The sequence below is a fragment of the Salmo salar genome, chromosome ssa18 (genome assembly GCF_905237065.1).
Source record: "Salmo salar chromosome ssa18, Ssal_v3.1, whole genome shotgun sequence".
NCBI classification, from domain to species: Eukaryota; Metazoa; Chordata; class Actinopteri; order Salmoniformes; family Salmonidae; genus Salmo; species Salmo salar.
In genome coordinates, this window is record NC_059459.1 from 77,743,827 (window position 1) to 77,769,394 (window position 25,568).

The 25,568-nt window shown below is 45.2% G+C and overlaps 2 protein-coding genes across 3 annotated transcripts in view; one reads left to right on the forward strand and one right to left on the reverse strand.

Moving 5' to 3' along the window:
- The window catches only part of dok1b (docking protein 1b), a 28,644-nt gene extending 22,120 nt beyond the window's left edge, over window positions 1-6,524 (reverse strand). Inside the window, exon 1 of the mRNA XM_014156655.2 lies at window positions 6,059-6,524. Within this exon, the coding sequence (XP_014012130.1) occupies window positions 6,059-6,115 (57 nt within the window). The 5' untranslated portion in view covers window positions 6,116-6,524. The remainder of the gene's footprint in view (window positions 1-6,058) is intronic.
- A 1,032-nt stretch (window positions 6,525-7,556) lies between these two features.
- On the forward strand, window positions 7,557-19,893 carry nagk (N-acetylglucosamine kinase). 2 transcript variants are annotated; one of them, XM_014156656.2, is made up of 10 exons: window positions 7,557-7,643; window positions 8,044-8,128; window positions 9,179-9,277; window positions 11,473-11,614; window positions 11,846-11,956; window positions 12,162-12,274; window positions 15,469-15,556; window positions 16,476-16,573; window positions 18,269-18,347; window positions 19,301-19,893. In XM_014156656.2, exons 1-10 carry the CDS (start codon window positions 7,615-7,617, stop codon window positions 19,507-19,509), a joined length of 1,053 nt encoding a protein of 350 aa, XP_014012131.2. In that variant the 5' UTR covers window positions 7,557-7,614; the 3' UTR covers window positions 19,510-19,893. The 2 variants fall into 2 exon arrangements, with proteins under 2 accessions (XP_014012131.2, XP_045557551.1); XM_045701595.1 differs by lacking the exons at window positions 7,557-7,643; window positions 8,044-8,128 and adding an exon at window positions 8,228-8,243.
- Window positions 19,894-25,568: the final 5,675 nt, after the last annotated feature.

Below are 25,568 nucleotides of genomic sequence, written 5' to 3' on the forward strand. Positions count from 1 at the left end.
ACTCAGTCAATTCTTCACAGAAGACTATTTTAGGCCTCTCCATCTGTACAGACACAGTCATTACAACTCAGTCAAATCCATGAACTGAGGGGCACACACACAGACAGACAGACAGACAGACAGACAGACAGACAGACAGACAGACAGACAGACAGACAGACAGACAGACAGACAGACAGACAGACAGACAGACAGACAGACAGACAGACAGACAGACAGACAGACAGACAGATAGACAGAGACACAATCAACTGACAAAACTTTATACAAGCCCAAACGTCAACAGTTCTCCTGCCCGGTGTGTGTGTGTGTGTGTGTGTGTGTGTGTGTGTGTGTGTGTGTGTGTGTGTGTGTGTGTGTGTGTGTGTGCCTAGAAAATGTTCCCAGCATATAAAATAAGTACACAGACAGCAGTGTGTAAATAATACTACTAATAATACAGTTTAACCTCAGGAGCCTGCCTCGGCTTCATCTCAACTGGTACTCTATTCCGTAGTGTCCTACTTTTCACCCACGGGCACTACTTAGGGAACTAGGACCATACAAGGGTGTTTACTGTCACCCCTCTTTTTATTCCTCTACACCAGCGTTTCCCAAACTCGCTTTTAAAAAGAAAATGCACCAGAGATAATACCTCCTCAGGAAACTGAACTCATTCCACAAATCAATATCCCAAACTTTTTACAGTTCTTTCAACGAGAGCGTTCTTTCTGTGTTTTTGGTTCACGTGCCTCTCTGTCAAGAAGATGAACTGCCTCCAGACCATTAGAAACACCTGATCTAAGATCCCCCTCCGGGGGTCTCTCTGGCTTCATTCTTTGAGCAGCAGGACCAGGAGGAAAGGCCCATGACATCCTGGGGGACAGCATGTCCTCAACCCACAGTTCCAACTGCTCCCCATTGGACGCCACCTGCTCTGTCTCAAGTGTTCCACCCAAAAGGCGCAGGGCCTCGTTTGTGGCCAAGGCCATCCGCCTGGTTAACAGGACCATCAAGGATGACTATTCTAGAGATCGTTTAGCCATTAATTAACAACTTTTAGTTTGAATTGTAGTTTCTTTAGATTGAACCATGCACTTTTACCTTACTTTTTATACGGTCTGTTTGTCCTGTCTGAAGCACCCTGTCAGCCCCTCTGGGATTAATAAAGTTGTATTGTATTAATGTCAGCCCCTCAGGGATTAATAAAGTTGTACTGTATTGTATTAATGTCTGCCCCTCAGGGATTAATAAAGTTGTATTGTATTGTATTAATGTCAGCCCCTCAGGGATTAATAAAGTTGTACTGTATTGTATTAATGTCTGCCCCTCAGGGATTAATAAAGTTGTATTGTATTAATGTCTGCCCCTCAGGGATTAATAAAGTTGTATTGTATTAATGTCAGCCCCTCAGGGATTAATAAAGTTGTATTGTATTGTATTGTATTAATGTCAGCCCCTCAGGGATTAATAAAGTTGTATTGTATTGTATTGTATTAATGTCAGCCCCTCAGGGATTAATAAAGTTGTATTGTATTGTATTAATGTCTGCCCCTCAGGGATTAATAAAGTTGTATTGTATTAATGTCAGCCCCTCAGGATTAATAAAGTTGTATTGTATTAATGTCAACCCCTCAGGGATTAATAAAGTTGTATTGTATTAATGTCAGCCCCTCAGGGATTAATAAAGTTGTATTGTATTAATGTCTGCCCCTCAGGGAATAATAAAGTTGTATTGTATTGTATTAATGTCTGCCCCTCAGGGATTAATAAAGTTGTATTGTATTAATGTCAGCCCCTCAGGATTAATAAAGTTGTATTGTATTAATGTCAACCCCTCAGGGATTAATAAAGTTGTATTGTATTAATGTCTGCCCCTCAGGGATTAATAAAGTTGTATTGTATTAATGTCAGCCCCTCAGGGATTAATAAAGTTGTATTGTATTTATACTGTAATAGCTTCTCTGATTCTACACCCTGCAGGCCCCTAATAACACAACATATCCTCCATCCATCCACCACACCCAGTCCAGAGTCTGCTGCTGCAGGGTGCAGACAAGCAGCTCCCTGTCTCTCAGTGTGTGTGGAGGCTGGTGGGAGGAGCTATTGGAGGACGGGCTCATTGTAATGTCTGGAAAGGTACAAATGGAACAGAGTCAAACATCTGGTTTCCATGTTTCATCAGTTTTCTTTCTCCCCAATTTCGTGATATTCCCGTACGAACTGCTTGGCACACTGCTCACTGTTTCCACCAATGTGTTGGAGGAAACACCGTACATCTGGCAACCGAAGTCAGCATGCAGGCGCCCGGCCCGCCACAAGGAGTCCCTAGAGCGCGATGGGACAAGGACATCCCGGCCGGCCAAACCCTCTCCTAACCCGGACAACGCTGGGCCAATTGTGCGCTGCCTCATGGGTCTCCCGGTCACGGCCGTCTGCGACACAGCCTGGGATCGAAGTGACGCCTCAAGCACCTCGCCGCAGTGCCTTAGACCGCTGCGTCACTCGAGAGGCCCTGTTTGATACCGTTCCATTTGAGTCATTACAGTGAGCCCATCCTCCTTGCTTATCAGAAAGTCAAATCATTGCAGCATCCTCTGACTGCATTAGTAAGAAGTTTCAACAATCATACATGCATAGATGCCTAGCTGACAAGACAATAATAAAACACAATAATAATTCAAATGAAGTAGGGTACAGTTAAGATGTATAGTATGCATATCTGTATGATTTTAAAAACAGGAATTGAGCAGTGCTCTGCTATAAATGTACTTATGAAACCTTCAGACTTATTAGTAGTACACAGTTGTGTCACATTTTCCGACCTCAAGCCGTGGTTGTACCAAAGTGTGTGTTCTCACCAACAGAGCGGATGCTTACACAATCCTCCCTGTTTAACATCTACCACCATCTGACACCATTTAACACCATCTGACACTGTCTACCACCATCTGACATCGTCTACCACCATCTGACACCATTTAACACCGTCTACCACCATCTGACACTGTCTAACACCATTTAACACCGTCTACCACCATCTGACACTGTCTACCACCATCTGACACCATTTAACACCATCTGACACTGTCTACCACCATCTGACATCGTCTACCACCATCTGACATCGTCTACCACCATCTGACACCATGTAACACCGTCTACTACCATCTGACACTGTCTACCACCATCTGACACCATCTGACACTGTCTACCACCATCTGACATCGTCTACCACCATCTGACACCATGTAACACCGTCTACCACCATCTGACACTGTCTACCACCATCTAACACCATTTAACACCGTCTACCACCATCTGACACCATTTAACACCGTCTACCACCATCTGACACTGTCTACCACCATCTGACATCGTCTACCACCATCTGACACCATGTAACACCGTCTACCACCATCTGACACTGTCTACCACCATCTAACACCATTTAACACCGTCTACCACCATCTGACACCATTTAACACCGTCTACCACCATCTGACACCATTTAACACCGTCTACCACCATCTGACACTGTCTACCACCATCTGACACCATTTAACACCGTCTACCACCATCTGACACCATTTAACACCCTCTGACACCTTCTACCACCATTTAACACCATCTGACACCATTTAACACCGTCTACCACCATCTGACACCATTTAACACCGTCTACCACCATCTGACACCATTTAACACCGTCTACCACCATCTGACACCATCTACCACCATCTGACACCATCTACCACCATCTAACACCATCTACCACCATCTGACACCATTTAACACCGTCTACCACCATCTACCACCATCTGACACTGTCTACCACCATCTGACACTGTCTACCACCATCTGACACTGTCTACCACCATCTGACACCATTTAACACCGTCTACCACCATCTAACACTGTCTACCACCATCTGACACCATCGGACACCATTTAACACCATCTGACACCATCAGTCATAACCACACATAATAATAGAGCATGGTACACTGATGGACCCACGAGAAAGAGAGAGAAACAGGAGAGAGAGAGAGATACAGAGAAAGCTTTGACTATGTACAGACTCAGCGGGCATAGCCTTGCTATTGCAAAAGGTCGCTGTAGGCAGACCTGGCTCTCAAGAGAAGACAGGCTATGTGCACACTGCCAACAAAATGAGGTGGAAACTGAGCTGCATTTCCTAACCTCCTGCCAAATGTATGACCATATTAGAGACACATATTTGACTCAGATTACACAGATCCACAAAGATTTTGAAAACAAATCCAATGTTGATAAACTCCCATATATATTGGGTGAAATACCACAGTGTGCCATCACAGCAGCAAGATTTGTGACCTGTTGCCACAAGAAAAGGGCAACCAGTGAAGAACAAACACCATTGTAAATACATTTATTTTCCCTTTTGTACTTTAACTATTTACAAATCGTTACAACACTGTATATAGACGTAACATAACATTTGAAATGTCTTTATTCTTTTGGAACTTTGTGAGTGTAATATTTACTGTTCACTTTTGTTTATCCATTTCACTTGCTTTGGCAATGTAAACATATGTTTCCCATGCCAATAAAGCCCCTTGAATTGAATTGAGAGAGGAACAGAGAAAAAGAGAGAGAGAGAGAGAATTGAAAGAAAGAGTACAAAGAGGCCTCTTACAGACTAGTGACTAGTGACCGTGTGTTACTATTAATGTTCATATACAGGCCTGGGGGCTATAGGGCAAGGTAGCTATATACAGGCCTGGGGCTATAGGGCAAGGTAGCTATATACAGGCCTGGGGGCTATAGGGCAAGGTAGCTATATACAGGCCCGGGGGCTTATAGGGAAACGTAGCTATATGCAGGCCCGGGGACTTATAGGGGAATGTAGCTATATACAGGCCCGGGGGCTTATAGGGGAACGTAGCTATATACAGGCCTGGGGGCTTATAGGGGAACGTAGCTATATACAGGCCCGGGGGCTTATAGGGGAACGTAGCTATATACAGGCCCGGGGGCTTATAGGGGAACGTAGCTATATACAGGCCCGGGGGCTTATAGGGGAACGTAGCTATATACAGGCCCGGGGACTTATAGGGGAACGTAGCTATATACAGGCCCGGGGGCTTATAGGGGAACGTAGCTATATACAGGCCCGGGGGCTTATAGGGGAACGTAGCTATATACAGGCCCGGGGCTTATAGCCAGATATACAGGCCCGGGGCTTATAGGGGAACGTAGCTATATACAGGCCCGGGGGCTTATAGGGGAACGTAGCTATATACAGGCCCGGGGGCTTATAGGGGAACGTAGCTATATACAGGCCCGGGGGCTTATAGGGGAACGTAGCTATATACAGGCCCGGGGGCTTATAGGGGAACGTAGCTATATACAGACTGAAAGATATAACATGAAGGTCCTCTATTGACTCTTATTAAATACTTAGTAATAGTGATACTTGATAAGATTGAGTTATGGTTTCTTAATAAAAACGCACGTGCATACACATTACACACATATTACACGCACACAGTAATAGGCCTACTAGGTTGCAGCTGACACTGCAGAGAAAAAAACAACTACTCCAATATTGAAGGTGAAACAGATTGAATAAACACTGACAATACATTCAAGTTTAAACTGCTCTAAACCTAGACCTATCCGTCAGCAACAGTTGAAACGAGTTGATGGCTATAGGGCAATATCATGTCAAAACATTGATGCTGAGTTGCAATAGAGAGCTAAACTGGTGCCTTCTCTACTTCCCCTTGTTGTGGAACTCGTTCGGCAATACGATTTTGCATAGTATCAAAACTAAATCTTTGACATGGGATGTAAATTAGGCTACAGTGGTTTGCGGGATGGTCGGGTCCGGCGTCTGAACTTGACTGGATACAATAGTTTACTTTAATTGGATCAATGTGTGCTCTATGACGAAGAAGAACGGTCCCAAGTCCAGTCCGCGATGGTTAACAACCAGATGGGGACATTCTGTTTTTTTCCTCTTCAACTTGAAAACAGTTTTAGTGGGCTATGACAAGTTAGAATTGCGTAGTTTTATGATATTTTATTGTCTTACCTTGCCAAACTTCTGATGTTGAACGTAAAGTTGTCCCTCTTTTACGTGGGTATCCATCTCCAAAGTTCGGACCCCGTCCCAAGAACTAGGAATACTCTCGAATTTAACACCACTTTTCGGTTACTTTTCCTTCTCTGTCTGAACTTCCTTCAACTCAACTTTACTTACTTCCGCAAACGCGCTTTTCTCAACGTTCAGAGGCATTTAAAATATTTTAATACAATTAAGACATGTTTAAAACCGGGGGAAAAAAGTACCCGGTGGTCTTGAAAAAGTTGTTATCTAACGTCCTGAAAACCTGACGGTTATGTTATTGTCCGTCGCTTGTCGCCACCCGCCGCTCCCTCTTCCTCCTTGTGCCGTGTGTCCACGCAGTCTGTCGTGCATGATGAGTGCGCTGCACCGCTCTCTCCTCTCTGTTCCTCTCCTCTCTCTTCTCCTCCCACCTCCTCGTTTTGCACTCAGTCTGACAGTATGAGGACAACAGCAGAGCAGCATAGTTCAACAGCTGGCTCGCAGTGCCACACACACACCTTTGACTTATGTTTACCTGTTAATGAATTATTTCGGAAAGAAGTAGAAGGTGCTCAACCAACGTGAGTAGAGGTGCAACCTAAAAATGTCTAGACATCATTGGACAGGAAAAGGCGCAATCCTCGCTCACCATGAAAAATAGGTACTTTTATTAGGTACGTTTAAAAGATTGACGTTTCAACTGTCAATAGCCTTCTTCAGAATAATTACAAAGGGAATGGGCAAGTTCATACCGGGCATTCTTTCAAAACAAAAATAACATTGCAACATTTTGTGCATAACGCATTTGAATTCAGAGTCCATTTATATAATTAATTGGAATCCAAATAATAGGCCTGCATTGATCCTTCATGTGTTGACTTGGTTGTGCCCAGGTTGGCTCAACATATAGACAATGCTTGTGCCTTTTGCCAAGATGTCACACAGGAATGATGTGGGTTTGTATTCTTTGTGAAATTACATAATATCTCTCCTTGACCTCTCTGGCTGACTCAACACACCTCGTCCCCAGATCTTTATTATCAAAATAACAGCCACACAATCTTTATAATCTCTCTCTCTCTCTCACTCACACACACACACACACATACACACACACAAATACACAGCATATTTTGTACTATTCTTGTGGGAACCTAAAATTGATTTCCATTCAAAATCCTATTTTCTCAAACCCTAAACCTAACCCCTAACCCCTAAGCCTAAAATACCCCCCCCTCCATTCTTCATTGGCATGGGAAAAATGTATCAATTCAATTTCAACTTGTGTAATTCCGCCCCCTGCTGGTTATTAGGAAATACTGCGACACCAGAGTAGATACTAGAATAGCTCCGGAGTGAAACTGGGCGTTGAATGTAATTATTTACAAGGCATGAACATCATAAGATCCTCCCACAATAAAACTGATTATATAAAAGTTATTTATAAAAAAAGTCGAACTCTAAACTGTATAATGTGATCTGATTGGATCGGAAACTGAAGTGACGTGTCACATGATCGAAACAGGATAACGAGAGAAGTAATGGCTGCAGTGTTCGGTGGTGTTGAAGGGTGAGTCTCTAATAACCCGTTTTTATCCGGTAATAATTTGAATGAAAACGTGTTATCGGACAGATGTAGTGCAGAACTGATTAGGGCAAAAGGCTGTGCTGTTGTTTGATTGTCACATAGAAAATAAACCTGTCTGATTAAACTCTACATCAACGATTCATCAGAAACTTCCTTTCACCAGGGAGTTTAGTCAATTAAATGAAACATTCCTTTGTGACACTATCAATATTCTTAAGGAAAAGCTTCCTATTCATTTGATTTGTTTGTTTGTTTGTGTGTTTGTGTGTGTGTGTGTGTGTGTGTGTGTGTGTGTGTGTGTGTGTGTGTGTGTGTGTGTGTGTGTGTGTGTGTGTGTGTGTGTGTGTGTGTGTTCCTGTCTGTCTGTCCTCTACTGTAACAGTGGTGGGACCCACTCCAAGGCGGTGTTGGTCTCTGAGAATGGGGAAATCCTTGCAGAGACAAACGGCCCCTCAACCAACCACTGGGTGAGATGACAGATCTAGGATTAGTTTACCATATTCCCTAGCCTGATGTTAACTGTTAGGTGGTTAAAGTAAAGCTGACCTCAGATCAGCCGAAGGCCCCTCAACCAACCACTGGATGAGACCACAGAACTGCCAGTACACTTTTATTATGACAGCGAGTAGATTCCAATGTACAGGAAATGAGTTCCTGCACCTCAAATGTTCTACTGCTTGAGTTCCTGCACCTCTTGTAGATTATTGGCTTAGAAATATTTTCTGGCATCTAAATAAAAAAAACATAATCGGCATCTATTTCAGTCCAACCACTTGTAAGTGCTGATCTGAAGTCAGCTTTGTGTTTTCCCTCCTAATGGTTAAGATCAGGATTTAGAGAGGGTAAATTGGTCTTAGATCTGTGCATAGAAGTGTGAAGAAAGAGGAAGTTAAGCCTCTTTATTAAAGTCATGAGTGGTTCTTCTACACTATGAAACGTTTCATGAGTGATGACTGTATGTGTTGTCTTTCAGTTGGTGAGTGATGACTGTGTGTGTTGTCTTTCAGTTGGTGAGTGATGACTGTATGTGTTGTCTTTCAGTTGGTGAGTGATGACTGTATGTGTTGTCTTTCAGTTGGTGAGTGATGACTGTATGTGTTGTCTTTCAGTTGGTGAGTGATGACTGTGTGTGTTGTCTTTCAGTTGGTGAGTGATGACTGTGTGTGTTGTCTTTCAGTTGGTGAGTGATGACTGTGTGTGTTGTCTTTCAGTTGGTGAGTGATGACTGTGTGTGTTGTCTTTCAGTTGGTGAGTGATGACTGTGTGTGTTGTCTTTCAGTTGGTGAGTGATGACTGTGTGTGTTGTCTTTCAGTTGGTGAGTGATGACTGTGTGTGTTGTCTTTCAGTTGGTGAGTGATGAGTGTGTGTGTTGTCTTTCAGTTGGTGAGTGATGAGTGTGTGTGTTGTCTTTCAGTTGGTGAGTGATGACTGTGTGTGTTGTCTTTCAGTTGGTGAGTGATGACTGTGTGTGTTGTCTTTCAGTTGGTGAGTGATGACTGTGTGTGTTGTCTTTCAGTTGGTGGGCGTTGAGAAGTGTATCGAGGCCATCAACGACATGGTCCAGAAAGCCAAAATAGAAGCGGGGCTAGACCCAGACACACCTCTCCACTCTCTGGTGAATCAATTCATGATTTTAATGCAAAAATCTAATCTAAAGCCTAGTATGCAAGTATTTCGCTACATCTGCTAAATATGTGTATGTGACCAATCAAATTAGATTTGATTCGATTTTGATATACTATTTACCAGCTCTGTTAGCTACTCAAAATGGCGATCCTGAGCACTTGCATTGAGTGTATAAATTGCGACGCATCTACACAGAATCCTCTTTTTTTGTGTAGCTGATTGTAGTTCTTGGGTTGTGTATTGTGTGGGTTAATAGTTACTAAGGCTTAAGGTCAATTCCATGAATAAAAACATTTAAAAAAGGGCCGATGAGCACCAACATGTAAAGTTCATAGGAGCATGTCAAATTGGGGGAAAATGAAAGCTAAGAGTCTATATTTTACAAATTAAGGAATATATACATACATTTTTCAACCTAAAAATTGGGAATAATCAAAGGCTTTGATTTCTTGTCAAGCAGATGGAAAAGGGATCTTTTTTTTACCAGAAAAAGTATCCAAAAGCATTAGAAATGGAAACACAATAATGTTGAAGACCCGCGACAGCTAATATCAACACCTATATTTAGTGTTGGATCATTTTTTCTGTAACTTTAAGAAACATTTCCCCTTCTGTAGTAACATTTTAAGAAACATTTCCCCTTCTGTAACATTTTAAGAAACATTGCCTTGTGCCTTGAAATTCCGTTACCAAAATCCCACATATCTTTTTGTAATTTTTCTCCCTCATGAGGAGGGAGGATAATGAAAGTTCACAGAAGTAACAAGTAAAGGTAGACCTACCAATTAGTTAGTGTTTTTACTGATGTACATTTTGTGTATGAATTATTAAATGATTCAAATAAAATTCTGTTACCAAAACGATAACTGAATTTCCTAATAATCAGTAATGGAATTTCTGCAATTGAATTGGCTACAATGTGAAATGACAGTAGTCACAAACCCCAGTTAGGTCACCTGATACTGTCCTCCCTTCCACTGGCATGCTGTTCTGTTCAGGTGATAACACTTTCTCTTTCCCAAAGATAGACATCCAGAACAGACCAAATCTGAACCAACTATGTTTCACAAGTTAGGACAGTACAGTAGTGTAGAATAGTAGATTATAGTTCAGTAGGGCACTAGAATTGAGTACTGTACTCTACTGAGCTCTACTGAGCTCTACTGTACTGAGCTCTGCTGAGCTCTACTGTACTGAGCTCTGCTGTACTGAGCTCTACTGTACTGAGCTCTGCTGAGCTCTACTGTACTGAGCTCTGCTGTACTGAGCTCTACTGAGCTCTGCTGTACTGAGCTCTACTGAGCTCTACTGTACTGAGCTCTACTGAGCTCTACTGTACTGAGCTCTACTGTACTGAGCTCTGCTGAGCTCTACTGTACTGAGCTCTACTGTACTGAGCTCTACTGTGCTCTACTGTGCTCTACTGTACTGAGCTCTGCTGTACTGAGCTCTGCTGTACTGAGCTCTACTGTGCTCTACTGTGCTCTACTGAGCTCTACTGTGCTCTACTGAGCTCTACTGTACTGAGCTCTACTGAGCTCTACTGTACTGAGCTCTACTGTACTGCGCTCTACTGAGCTCTACTGTACTGCGCTCTACTGTACTGAGCTCTACTGTACTGAGCTCTACAGTACTGTACTCTACTGAGCTCTAGTCTACTGAGCTCTAGTCTACTGAGCTCTGCTGTACTGTACTCTACTGAGCTCTACTGTATATATCCATAATGATGTACTACTGTGTAGTACAGATCAGGGACCCATGATGAAATTCCGTTACCGCAATTCTCTTACCGGGTGTTAATCCACTTCACTTATTGTAGTTCAAAAAGCAAAAGAGATTTTTTTCAAAACTCAAGGTGTGACGTCATCGCTGACACCACATTCTGTCTGCAGACGTCTGGGAATCTTAATTCAGATGGTTTTCACATATTCTGTTACCAAACTTTGCATCTACACAGTTCTTCCAGTAAATGTGTTTTTGTAAAATATTCGGTGTAAATTGTTTAAAGTAGTCCTTGTACATAGAGTTATATGGTTTGTTAAAATTTGAAATCAATGATTTTTGTTTGGCATACATTTTAAGTGAAGAATCTGAGTCCCAGCGCAAATCCGTTAGCGTGTTAATTGCCCCTTTTTACTAAGTAGGCTAACTATTATGATAACTTGTAATATCTCGCTCTCCCAGGGAATGTCTCTAAGTGGAGGGGAACAGAAGGATGCTATAGATAAGATCATCTGTGAGATGAAGAACAGGTTTCCTAAACTCAGCATCAATTATTACATCACCACCGATGCCATCGGCGCCATGGCAACAGCCAGCGACCGGGGTAACGGAACCGTCTTTTTAACTGAACTTTTTTTTAATTGAAAGTGATAAATTAGGATTTGAAAGAATGATTTAATATGATCAATAGCCAGTATGAGAAGTGAATCTTTAATCTGCGTGTGGTGTCCTTTCACTTAATTGTTGACAGGAATGTTCACTGTCATCATACAACTGTGTAGAATGACTTCACTCATCCCTCCATCTCTCTCTCCCCCTCTCACACTATATATAGGAGGTATAGTGTTGATCAGTGGGACTGGTTCTAACTGTAAGCTGGTGAACCCAGATGGAAGCCAGGTCGGCTGTGGAGGCTGGGGTCATATGATGGGGGACGAGGGGTCAGGTAGCCATGACGACAACAATCAACATAAACAGAAGTCCAACAAACTTGTCTTCTCTTATGATCACCTCTCTTTTCCTCCATTCATTCCTTTTTTCCTCCTACTGTTTCTCTCTTTCTCCTCCCCCCTTTTCCCTTCCCAACCCTTTCATTCTCGTTCCCTCTCCCCCCTCTTCTCCTCCCCCCCGCTCTTTCCTCTCTCCATCAGCGTTCTGGATCTCCCACCTGGCAGTGAAGACGATGTTCGATGCCAAAGACAACCTGGTCAAGCCCCCTCATGATGTCACTCACGTCAAGAAGATCATTGAGAATTACTTCCAGGTGAGAGGTCAACCGAAAGTACAACAGGAAATTAAATCGAGTACAGGCTTAACTAAATGACAACCGAGACAGAATGCAATATGGGATTTCATTGAATAGTTTGGGCCGGGTGCTGCTGATCGGTTGCCCTAAACGAGGTTCTGATGACGGGTTTCAGTTGGTGGTGGAAGGTCGTTTGGTGGTGGAGGTTGAAGGTTGTTTGGTGGTGGAGATGGAAGGTCGTTTGGTGGTGGTGGAGGTGGAAGGTCGTTTGGTGGTGGTGGAAGGTCGTTTGGTGGTGGTGGAAGGTCGTTTGGTGGTGGTGGAGGTGGAAGGTCGTTTGGTGGGGGTGGAGGTGGAAGGTCGTTTGGTGGGGGTGGAGGTGGAAGGTCGTTTGGTGGAGGTGGAAGGTCGTTTGGTGGAGGTGGAAGGTCGTTTGGTGGTGGTGGAGGTGGAAGGTCGTTTGGTGGAGGAGGTGGAAGGTTGTTTGGTGGAGGAGGTGGAAGGTCGTTTGGTGGAGGAGGTGGAAGGTCGTTTGGTGGTGGTGGGTGGAAGGTCGTTTGGTGGTGGAAGGTCGTTTGGTGGTGGTGGTTGAAGGTCGTTTGGTGGTGGTGGAGGTGGAAGGTCGTTTGGTGGAGGTGGTGGAAGGTCGTTTGGTGGTGGTGGTGGAAGGTCGTTTGGTGGAGGTGGTGAAAGGTCGTTTGGTGGTGGTGGAAGGTCGTTTGGTGGTGGGTGGAAGGTCGTTTGGTGGAGGTGGGTGGAAGGTCGTTTGGTGGGTGGTGGTGGAAGGTCGTTTGGTGGGGGTGGTGGAAGGTCGTTTGGTGGAGGTGGTGGAAGGTCGTTTGGTGGAGGTGGTGGAAGGTCGTTTGGTGGAGGTGGTGGAAGGTCGTTTGGTGGAGGTGGTGGAAGGTCGTTTGGTGGAGGTGGTGGTGGGGTGGTGGTGGAAGGTCGTTTGGTGGTGGAAGGTCGTTTGGTGGTGGTGGGGTGGTGGAAGGTCGTTTGGAGGTGGAAGGTCGTTTGGTGGAGGTGGTGGAAGGTCGTTTGGTGGAGGTGGTGGAAGGTCGTTTGGTGGTGGTGGTGGAAGGTCGTTTGGTGGAGGTGGTGGAAGGTCGTTTGGTGGAGGTGGTGGAAGGTCGTTTGGAGGTGGAGGTGGAAGGTCGTTTGGTGGTGGAAGGTCGTTTGGTGGTGGAAGGACGTTTGGTGGTGGAAGGACGTTTGGTGGTGGAAGGTCGTTTGGAGGTGGAAGGACGTTTGGTGGAGGAGGTGGAAGGTCGTTTGGTGGTGGAAGGTCGTTTGGTGGTGGAAGGTCGTTTGGTGGTGGAGGTTGAAGGTTGTTTGGTGGTGGAGATGGAAGGTCGTTTGGTGGTGGTGGAGGTGGAAGGTCGTTTGGTGGTGGTGGAAGGTCGTTTGGTGGTGGTGGAGGTGGAAGGTCGTTTGGTGGTGGTGGAGGTGGAAGGTCGTTTGGTGGGGGTGGAGGTGGAAGGTCGTTTGGTGGGGGTGGAGGTGGAAGGTCGTTTGGTGGAGGTGGAAGGTCGTTTGGTGGTGGTGGAGGTGGAAGGTCGTTTGGTGGTGGAGGTGGAAGGTCGTTTGGTGGAGGAGGTGGAAGGTCGTTTGGTGGAGGAGGTGGAAGGTCGTTTGGTGGAGGAGGTGGAAGGTCGTTTGGTGGTGGTGGTGGAAGGTCGTTTGGTGGTGGAAGGTCGTTTGGTGGTGGTGGTGGAAGGTCGTTTGGTGGTGGTGGTGGAAGGTCGTTTGGTGGTGGTGGTGGAAGGTCGTTTGGTGGTGGTGGTGGAAGGTCGTTTGGTGGAGGTGGTGAAAGGTCGTTTGGTGGTGGTGGAAGGTCGTTTGGTGGTGGTGGAAGGTCGTTTGGTGGAGGTGGTGGAAGGTCGTTTGGTGGTGGTGGTGGAAGGTCGTTTGGTGGAGGTGGTGGAAGGTCGTTTGGTGGAGGTGGTGGAAGGTCGTTTGGTGGAGGTGGTGGAAGGTCGTTTGGTGGAGGTGGTGGAAGGTCGTTTGGTGGAGGTGGTGAAGGTCGTTTGGTGGTGGTGGTGGTGGGGTGGTGGTGGAAGGTCGTTTGGTGGTGGAAGGTCGTTTGGTGGTGGTGGGGTGGTGGAAGGTCGTTTGGTGGTGGAAGGTCGTTTGGTGGAGGTGGTGGAAGGTCGTTTGGTGGAGGTGGTGGAAGGTCGTTTGGTGGTGGTGGAAGGTCGTTTGGAGGTGGAGGTGGAAGGTCGTTTGGTGGTGGAAGGTCGTTTGGGGGTGGAAGGTCGTTTGGTGGTGGAAGGACGTTTGGTGGTGGAAGGACGTTTGGTGGTGGAAGGTCGTTTGGAGGTGGAAGGACGTTTGGTGGAGGAGGTGGAAGGTCGTTTGGTGGTGGAAGGTCGTTTGGTGGTGGAAGGTTGTTGGAAGTCTGCTGCTGCAAAACAGCAAGTGGGAAACACGATGTAGATTTATAGCCATTGGTTGAAAGGAAGGAAACTGATTATTGCACCAGTGAGCCCATAGGTTAATCAGCAAGCGGGGTGGAATTGCCTTAGTGTGCCATGCTCATAGACTGACGTTAATAGGTGGATGACATTCCCCTTGCTAATAGTGAAGGAGGAAGAAAGACATGACGTTATGCTGATGAGGTGACGTTATAAACACTACCCCATAAATGCCTGCTGTGCTGATGCGGTAAGACAGGAAGCAATGTGAATTATGTTGCGTTTCCCCGATGAATTCAAAGTGCCAAGCCATCAGGTCTGAATGGCTTGGCATTTTTCATTCATCAAGTAAACAACACATTTTACATCTACATTATGTTTGAGTTGTTCATCTAACCTCTCTCCCCTTCCCTCTCACTCTCTTTCCCTTCCCCCTCTCTCTCTCTCTCTCTCCTTCCCTCTCTCGCCCCTTCCCCCTCTCTCTCTCCTTCCCCGCCCCTTCCACCTCTCTCTCTCTCTCTCCTTCCCCACCACTTCCACCTCTCTCTCTCTCCTTCCCCACCCCTTCCACCTCTCTCTCTCTCCTTCCCCACCCCTTCCACCCTCTCTCTCTCTCCTTCCCCACCCCTTCCACCTCTCTCTCTCTCTCTCCTTCCCCACCCCTTCCACCTCTCTCTCTCTCTCTCCTTCCCCACCCCTTCCACCTCTCTCTCTCTCCTTTCCCACCCCTTCCACCTCTCTCTCTCTCCTTCCTTCCCCACCCCTTCCCTCTCTCTCTCCCTCTCTCTGTTCTTCCAGGTATCAGACTTGATGGGGATGCTCCCTCATCTCTATAGAAACTTCCAGAAGTCTCACTTTGCTGGACTCTGCCAGAAATTAGCTGAAGGTTAGTTTTCCTCCTATTTTCACTCTCCCAACAGCGTAAGTGTGTTTGGACTGGACTCGTGTGTTTGGACTGGACTCGTGTGTTTGGGACTGGACTCGTGTGTTTGGGACTGGACTCGTGTGTTTGGGGACTGGACTCGTGTGTTTGGGGACTGGACTCGTGTGTTTGGACTGGACTCTTGTGTTGGGACTGGACTCGTGTGTTTGGGGACTGGACTCGTGTGTTTGGGGACTGGACTCGTGTGTTTGGGGACTGGACTCGTGTGTTTGGGGACTGGACTCGTGTGTTTGGGGACTGGACTCGTGTGTTTGGGGACTGGACTCGTGTGTTTGGGGACTGGACTCGTGTGTTTGGGGACTGGACTCGTGTGTTTGGACTGGACACGTGTGTTTGGGGACTGGACACGTGTGTTTGGGGACTGGACTCGTGTGTTTGGGGACTGGACTCGTGTGTTTGGGACTGGACTCGTGTGTTTGGGGACTGGACTCGTGTGTTTGGGGACTGGACTCGTGTGTTTGGGGACTGGACTCGTGTGTTTGGGACTGGACTCGTGTGTTTGGGGACTGGACTCGTGTGTGGGGACTGGACACGTGTGTTTGGACTGGACTCGTGTGTTTGGACTGGACTCGTGTGTTTGGGACTGGACTCGTGTGTTTGGGACTGGACTCGTGTGTTTGGGGACTGGACTCGTGTGTTTGGGGACTGGACTCGTGTGTTTGGGGACTGGACTCGTGTGTTTGGGGACTGGACTCGTGTGTTTGGGGACTGGACTCGTGTGTTTGGGGACTGGACTCGTGTGTTTGGGACTGGACTCGTGTGTTTGGGACTGGACTCGTGTGTTGCATGGTTTTAATCAACCTCAAATACCATATTACATATTTTGTATTGATCTATAAATGTGTATTATTGTGAGTTACAGGGGCTGAAGCTGGTGATGCTCTATGTCAGTATCTGTTCACCCAGGCAGGCAAGGTCCTGGCCCAACACATAGTGGCTGTACTACCTAAAGCACAACAGGTGACACACACATTTTACAACATACAGTGTAAAATTTGACTTTTTACACATTGTTATGTTACAGCCTTATTCTAAAATTGATTAAATGTTGTTTTCCATCAGTTTACACACAATACCCCACAATGACAAAGCAAAAACAGGTTTTAGGATTTTTTTTGCAAATTTATAAAAAAATATTCAGACTCTTTACTTTGTTGAAGCACCTTTGGCAGCGATTACAGCCTCAAGTCTTCTTGGGTATGACGCTACAAGCTTGGCACACCTGTATTTAGGGAGTTTCTCCCATTCTTCTCTGCAGATCCTATCAAGCTCTGTCAGGTTGGATGGGGAGCATCGCTGCACAGCTATTTTCAGGTCTCTCTAGAGATGTTCGATCGGCTTCAAGTCCGGGCTCTGGCTGGGCCACTCAAGGACATTCAGAGACTTGTCCTGAAGCCAGTCCTGCGTTGTCTTGGCTGTGTGCTGAGGGTTGTTGTCCTGTTGGAAGGTGAACCTTTACCCTAGTCTGAGGTCCTGAGCGCTCTGGAGCAGGTTTTCATCAAGGATCTCTCTGTACTTGGCTCCATTTATCTTTCTCCCAATCCTGACTAGTCTCCCACTACCTGCAGCTGAAAAACATCCCCACAGCATGATGCTGCCACCACCATGCTTCACCGTAGGGATGGTGCCAGGTTTCCTCCAGACATGATGCTTGGCATTCAGGCCAAAGAGTTAAATCCAGAGAACCTTGTTTCTCATGGTCTGAGATTCTTTAGGTGCTTTTTGGCAAACTTCAAGCGGGCCATCATGTGCCTTTTATTGAGGAGTGGCTTCCGTCTGGCCACTCTACCATAAAGGCCTGATTGGTGGAGTGCTGCAGAGATGGTTGTCCTTCTGGAAGGTTCTCCCATCTCCACAGCGGAACTCTAGAGCTCTGTCAGAGTGAGCATCAGGTTCTTGGTCACCTCCCTGACCAAAGCCCTTCTCCCCCGATTGCTCAGTTTGGCCGGTCAGCCAGCTCTAAGTCGTCTTGGTGGTTCCAAACTTCTTCTATTTAAGAATGATGGAGGCCACTGTGTTCTTGGGGACCTTCAATGCTGCAGAAATGTTTTGGTAGCCTTCCCCATATTGTGCCTCGACACAATCCTGTCTGAGCTCTACAGGCAATTCCTTCAAACTCATGGCTTGGTTTTTGCTCTGACATGCACTGTCAACTGTGGGACCTTATATAGACAGGTGTGTGCCTTTCCAAATCATGTCCAATCAATTGAATTTACCACAGGTGGACTCCAATCAAGTTGTAATCATGATCAACGGAAACAGGATGCACCTGAGCTAAATTTCAAGTCTCATAGCAAAGGGTCTGAATAAGGTTTCAGTTTATTTTTAATAAATGTGCAAACATTTCTAAAAACCTGTTTTCGCTTTGTCATTGTGTGGTATTGTGTGTAGATTGATGGGAATTTGTTTTAATCCATTTTAGAATAAGGCTGTAACGTAACAAAATGTGGAGAAGGTCAAGGGGTCTGAACACTTTCAGAATGCACTGTAATTTCACCCTTTTATATGATGTCGTATATAAGTTGGTTCAACAGATTACACTGATATTGTATCCCCCCTTATCTCTCGCTCCCTGTCTCTCTCTGTCTCTGTCTGTCTCCCTCTGTCTCTCGCTCCCTCTGTCTGTCCCTCTGTCTGTCTGTCTCTCTACATCAGCCTCTGTTGACAGGTGAACAGTGTCTACCCATCTTGTGTGTTGGATCAGTGTGGAAGAGCTGGGAGCTGCTGAAGCCAGGTGGGTTATAACTGACTGTTGTTGGATCAGCCTAGTCTGTTGTCAAAATGTCCTCTTATGCCAGGATTTCCTAGCCTGGGTACTAGTCTGTTTGTGCTAACATCCCAGTCCTTGTTAAACATGTTTGGAATGGGATGATGGCACAAATAGATCTGGGACCGGGCTAAGGATTTCCCAGGTCAGCATAAAGATTTGCTTTATCAAGCCAACAGTCCACACTTGGACGTTAAATGGCACTAAGATCACCATGCGCAATGCCAAGCGTGGCAGTCCGACTGACTGATCTGGGTTTGGCGGATGCTATCTGCCCCAATGCATTGTGCCAACTGTAAAGTTTGGTGGAGGAGGAATAATGGTCTGGGGCAGTTTTTCATGGTTCGGGCTAGGACCCTTAGTTCCAGTGAAGGGATATCATAACACTACAGCATACAGTGACATTCTAGATCATTCTGTGGTTCCAACTTTGTGGCAACAGTTTAGAGAAGGCCCTTTCCTGCTTCAGCATAACAATGAGCCAGGCCTAATCGCCCAACCTCAATAATGCTCTTGTGGCTGAATGGAAGCAAGTCCCCGCATCAATATTCCAACATCTAGTGGAAAGTGTGTTATAGCAGCAAAGGCGGGACCAACACCATATTAATGATTTTGGAATGAGATGTTCAACGATCAGGTGTCCACATACTTTTGGTCATGTAGTGTTTAAAAAAAAATTGTTTAGCTCACATAATATAATTTAACATTATGCATTAAAGTGTTTTTAATAGAACAAATGTGGCAAAAACAAATGTAGACATTAATACATGCATTTCTATAGCTTCTAGAATATTATTTTTTTAAATGGTGGGGGAGTACCAAGATGGAAGTGCAATGGCTTCCAAACAGCGCCCCTGGTAATCATCTAGTGTATATATAAATAATTGGGTTCAGCTAAGCTCTAACCGTCTCGTCGGCAGGTTTCACAGAGGTCCTGGCGGAGTTGGAGTCAACGCCGGCCTTCAAGGGTCGTTTCTACGGTTACAACCTGCTGATCCTGAAGCAGTCATCGGGGTCGGCGCTAGGAGGCGCAGTTCTCGGCGCGAAGAGCGCGGGCGCCACGGTAACACTCAACTACGCCGACAACGCACAAGTCTTCTACAAACACTCCTTTCAAAGCGGTCAATGAGGAATCGCCTCTGAACCAATTCAAACGAAGCCTCACAAGCTTGACCAATCAGGACGCAGCTATAACTAGGGAAAAGTTTGGGATTGGACCAATAATTAAGTGCTTGGGATTTATTTGACCAATAATATGGCCTTGATTTGATTAGCTCTGGTTTCTTGTACTTCTAATTACTCTCCACAAGAGGGTGGTCTTTAGCTATGAAGCGCACCACAACTGTCCATCATTGTACTGTGAATACAAATCTTTCCTGCTGATATATTTAGATGTTTAATCATAATAAGAGAATATAGTCTCTGAGGTATCTGTTTTCCAATAACTGTAATGCAATTATGAAATATACACAACATTTTATAATCTGTTTTGTAGTAAACATTTGTGAAAGCATTCGGTCGCTGTCATTTTTACCGATTCTTCTTCTCTCACTTGCTGACACAAGGCAGCTGCAAGCTACATAACCATGGCACAAGGCAAGCTACATAGCCATGGCACAAGGCAAGCTACATAGCCATGGCACAAGGCAAGCTACATAGCCATGGCTTGGATTGGTCAGAACAGCCATTGTGACATCATGGTTATGGATTGTTGTGATATGACATGAGTCACAACATTCTATTCCAAAGGACACAGCAGAGAGCAAGTTCTAACATCATAGTAGTTCTAACATCATAGTAGTTCTAACATCATAGTAGTTCTAACATCATAGTAGTTCTAACATCATAGTAGTTCTAACATCATAGTTCTAACATCATAGTAGTTCTAACATCATAGTAGTTCTAACATCATAGTTCTAACATCATAGTTCTAACATCATAGTTCTAACATCATAGTAGTTCTAACATCATAGTAGTTCTAACATCATAGTAGTTCTAACATCATAGTTCTAACATCATAGTTCTAACATCATAGTAGTTCTAACATCATAGTTCTAACATCATAGTAGTTCTAACATCATAGTAGTTCTAACATCATAGTAGTTCTAACATCATAGTAGTTCTAACATCATAGTTCTAACATCATAGTAGTTCTAACATCATAGTAGTTCTAACATCATAGTTCTAACATCATAGTAGTTCTAACATCATAGTTCTAACATCATAGTTCTAACATCATAGTAGTTCTAACATCATAGTAGTTCTAACATCATAGTTCTAACATCATAGTAGTTCTAACATCATAGTAGTTCTAACATCATAGTAGTTCTAACATCATAGATCTAACATCATAGTTCTAACATCATAGTAGTTCTAACATCATAGTAGTTCTAACATCATAGTAGTTCTAACATCATAGTTCTAACATCATAGTAGTTCTAACATCATAGTAGTTCTAACATCATAGTTCTAACATCATAGTCCTAACATCATAGTTCTAACATCATAGTCCTAACATCATAGTAGTTCTAACATCATAGTTCTAACATCATAGTAGTTCTAACATCATAGTTCTAACATCATAGTCCTAACATCATAGTAGTTCTAACATCATAGTTCTAACATCATAGTCCTAACATCATAGTAGTTCTAACATCATAGTTCTAACATCATAGTAGTTCTAACATCATAGTAGTTCTAACATCATAGTTCTAACATCATAGTAGTTCTAACATCATAGTAGTTCTAACATCATAGTTCTAACATCATAGTTCTAACATCATAGTAGTTCTAACATCATAGTTCTAACATCATAGTAGTTCTAACATCATAGTAGTTCTAACATCATAGTAGTTCTAACATCATAGTTCTAACATCATAGTAGTTCTAACATCATAGTAGTTCTAACATCATAGTAGTTCTAACATCATAGTTCTAACATCATAGTAGTTCTAACATCATAGTAGTTCTAACATCATAGTTCTAACATTCCGTTTCTAATCCAGAGTGTAAAGAGACATTCTCCTGTAGAAGTTCACATCAGCTGTGTCCACACACTGGCTGCTTTCTCACTCTGGTAAAGTGATAGATTGAATGGGAGACTGTAAAAACCAGATGAATATTATGACAAGCCGGAACATGAGGTAGGTCTACCTAATTCAATACCACCAAACTAGTTCAAGTCAATGGTTCAGCTATTGCGCTGTTCACAGACGACAGATTTGCCTATACTCTTATATATACCGTTGAAAGGAATGCCATTGAGCCCTGATGTGTCATGTAAGAAAGATCCCTCCGATGTCAACAACTACAGACCAGTATCCCTTCTTTCTTTTCTCTCCAAAACTCTTGAACGTGCCGTCCTTGGCCAGCTCTCCTGCTATCTCTCTCAGAATGACCTTCTTGATCCTAATCAGTCAGGTTTCAAGACTGGGCATTCAACTGAGACTGCTCTTCTCTGTGTCACGGAGGCTCTCCGCACTGCTAAAGCTAACTCTCTCTCCTCTGCTCTCATCCTTCTAGACCTATCTGCTGCCTTTGATACTGTGAACCATCAGATCCTCCTCTCCACCCTCTCCGAGTTGGGCATCTCCGGCACGGCCCACGCTTGGATTGCGTCCTACCTGACAGGTCGCTCCTACCAGGTGGCGTGGCGAGAATCTGTCTCCGCACCATGCGCTCTCACCACTGGTGTCCCCCAGGGCTCAGTTCTAGGCCCTCTCCTATTCTCGCTATACACCAAGTCACTTGGCTCTGTCATATCCTCACATGGTCTCTCCTATCATTGCTATGCAGACGACACACAATTAATCTTCTCCTTTCCCCCTTCTGATAACCAGGCGGTGAATCGCATCTCTGCATGTCTGTCAGACATATCAGTGTGGATGACAGATCACCACCTCAAGCTGAACCTCGGCAAGACGGAGCTGCTCTTGCTCCCGGGGAAGGACTGCCCGTTCCATGATCTCGCCATCACGGTTGACAACTCCCTTGTGTCCTCCTCCCAGAGTGCTAAGAACCTTGGCGTGATCCTGGACAACACCCTGTCGTTCTCCACTAACATCAAGGCGGTGACCCCATCCTGTAGGGTCATGCTCTACAACATTCGCAGAGTACGACCCTGCCTCACACAGGAAGCGGCGCAGGTCCTAATCCAGGCACTTGTCATCTCCCGTCTGGATTACTGCAACTCGCTGTTGGCTGGGCTCCCTGCCTGTGCCATTAAACCCCTACAACTCATCCAGAACGCCGCAGCCCGTCTGGTGTTCAACCTTCCCAAGTTCTCTCACGTCACCCCGCTCCTCCGCACACTCCACTGGCTTCCAGTTGAAGCTCGCATCCGCTACAAGACCATGGTGCTTGCCTACGGAGCTGTGAAGGGAACGGCACCTCCATACCTTCAGGCTCTGATCAGGCCCTACACCCAAACAAGGGCACTGCGTTCATCCACCTCTGGCCTGCTGGCCCCCCTACCTCTGAGGAAGTACAGTTCGCGCTCAGCCCAGTCAAAACTGTTCGCTGCTCTGGCACCCCAATGGTGGAACAAGCTCCCTCACGACGCCAGGACAGCGGAGTCAATCACCACCTTCCGGAGACACCTGAAACCTAACCTCTTTAAGGAATACCTGGGATAGGATAAAGTAATCCTTCTAACCCCCCCCCCTTAAAAGATTTAGATGCACTATTGTAAAGTGGTTGTTCCACTGGATATCATAAGGTGAATGCACCAATTTGTAAGTCGCTCTGGATAAGAGCGTCTGCTAAATGACTTAAATGTAAATGGAATGTAAATGTAAAGTCTATTTTGTCTCCACTGTCTATGAGCGAAAGAGGAAGACATTGAGAGAGAAACAGTTGAACACTTTTAATCCCGGCCCCCAAGGTCCTCTTCAGACCTACAGGACTGTCTTCATTGAGCCTTTACAGGTGCACCGCAAACTTGCACGCCCCGCACACATCACCCCACCCAAGGTGAGTGGGATGAGCTTTGAAGGGGTGTGTGTGTGTGTGTGTGTGTGTGTGTGTGTGTGTGTGTGTGTGTGTGTGTGTGTGTCTGTCTGTGTGTGTCTGTGTGTGTGTCGTGTGTGTGTGTGTGTGTGTGTGTGTGTGTGTGAGTGAGAGGTAAGACTTCTACAAATCTATCCAACTATCTATTGATGCGGTGGGTAGTTTTCTCCAACACTGGTCCACGGCTGATTCTACATGTTGGGGACTTAAAGTAACTATGGTGACCAACTGAGGCTACACAACCGTTGCATTAGGCGGTTTGGTCGGCTTTAGTTGGAGATGTGTAGCGCTTTAGTCACCTGGGTACCTGCCTACTTAGCTGACGTTGTACTCCGTGTCGTATGCCAAAGATTGTGTTGATGTTTAGCAAGACATGAGGGGGTGGACTGATAGCTAAACTAACTGATACCCAGACGAGCACTTCACAGGGAGAATCATGAGGGGTGGAATGATAGCTAAACTAACTGATACCCAGACTAGCACTTCACACACACACACACACACACACACACACACACACACACACACACACACACACACACACACACACATAGATAGATGTAAGCACACCAGACCTGTACCAGACCTGACAATACTTTAATGGATGTGTCTATACTGGTGACTCAAAGACAACCTCTCTGCTGTACGAATCGTGTTTTGCATCTCTGCTTGGGGTGCTACCCGCGTAACTTTCAAACAACAAAGGACAGACGTGATGGCACCTCTCATTTTTCTGCCTTATCTTAGTCTGACCACTGGGGGGCGACCACTGACCAACCTACACCTAATTATCTAACACAACTGACACTATTAACTAGACCGTAAGTCCACCTTACACTTGACCCGTGTGTGTGTGGTTTGACTATGTTAAAACAAGAAACATTTCACTAGTCCCCACAAGGAAAAAGGCTATTTTAGGCTTAAAGGTCAGGATTACAATTAGGGAAAATAGGATTGTAAATGTTAAACGTTATGGGTCCCCCCAAGTATAGTAAAACAAACGTGTGTGTGTCTCCCAACTACTCCACCAGCATCAGTCCAGCAGAGAAGAGCATCAAGCTACAAACACAAACACCCCTGGTATGACTCTGAACGCTCACCTATACATCGATTACAAACAGTGGTACAACACTCTGTTTTTGAACGCTTCCCTCACCCAAGCTTCAAACACAAACAGCCCTGATAGGATCACCTTTGGTTTATGGGCCGTTCTGGCTCGGACGAGGCCTACTTACTCACCTCTTGCCTAACACACTCACTGCTGCTCTATAATTACTGCAAAGAGTCCATCTATAGTCAGGCATAGATTTAAGGGAAGGGGGAAAGGATATGCCTTCAACCGAAATGTGTCTAACGCATTTAACCAAAACTCTGAATCAGATTGGTGCGGGTGGCTGCCTTTGTTGTTGGGGTTTAACTGCCTTGCTCAAGGAAAGAACGTCATATTCTGTTTATGTCGGCTCAATCGGAGATTAATCGGAGATTAACTTTAAATTTCACTCGCGCTATAAAGTGGATCTTCAGCGCTGGGGATTCAATCTTGCCACTAGAACTTGTCTTCACATCTTTTTTACATTTCAGATTTGTGTAAGTATTCAGATTTGTGCTTTGAGATAGACAACACATCCTCAGCACAAAATATTTGACCTATACATCCTTTTGCCCCATCATATTTCTTCCCCCATCACTCTCTCCCATCATCTCTTCAGCTCCATCACTCTCTCCCATCATCTCTTCAGCTCCATCACTCTCTCCCATCATCTCTTCAGCTCCATCACTCTCTCCCATCATCTCTTCAGCTCCGTCACTCTCTCCCATCATCTCTTCAGCTCCGTCACTCTCTCCCATCATCTTTCTTCCCCTCATCACTCATTCCCATCATATTTCTTCTCCTCCATCACTCTCTCCCATCTTTCTTCAGCTCCATCACTCATTCCATCATCTTTCTTCAGCTCCATCACTCTCTCCCATCATATTTCTTCCACTCCATCACTCTCTCCCATCATATTTCTTCCACTCCATCGCTCTCTCCCATCATATTTCTCTCCCATCATCTTTCTTCCCCTCCATCACTCTCTCCAGCTCCATCACTCTCCCATCATCTCTCTTCAGCTCCATCCTCTCTCCCATTATCTTTCTTCAGCTCAGTCACTCTCTCCTATTCTTTCTTCAGCTCAGTCA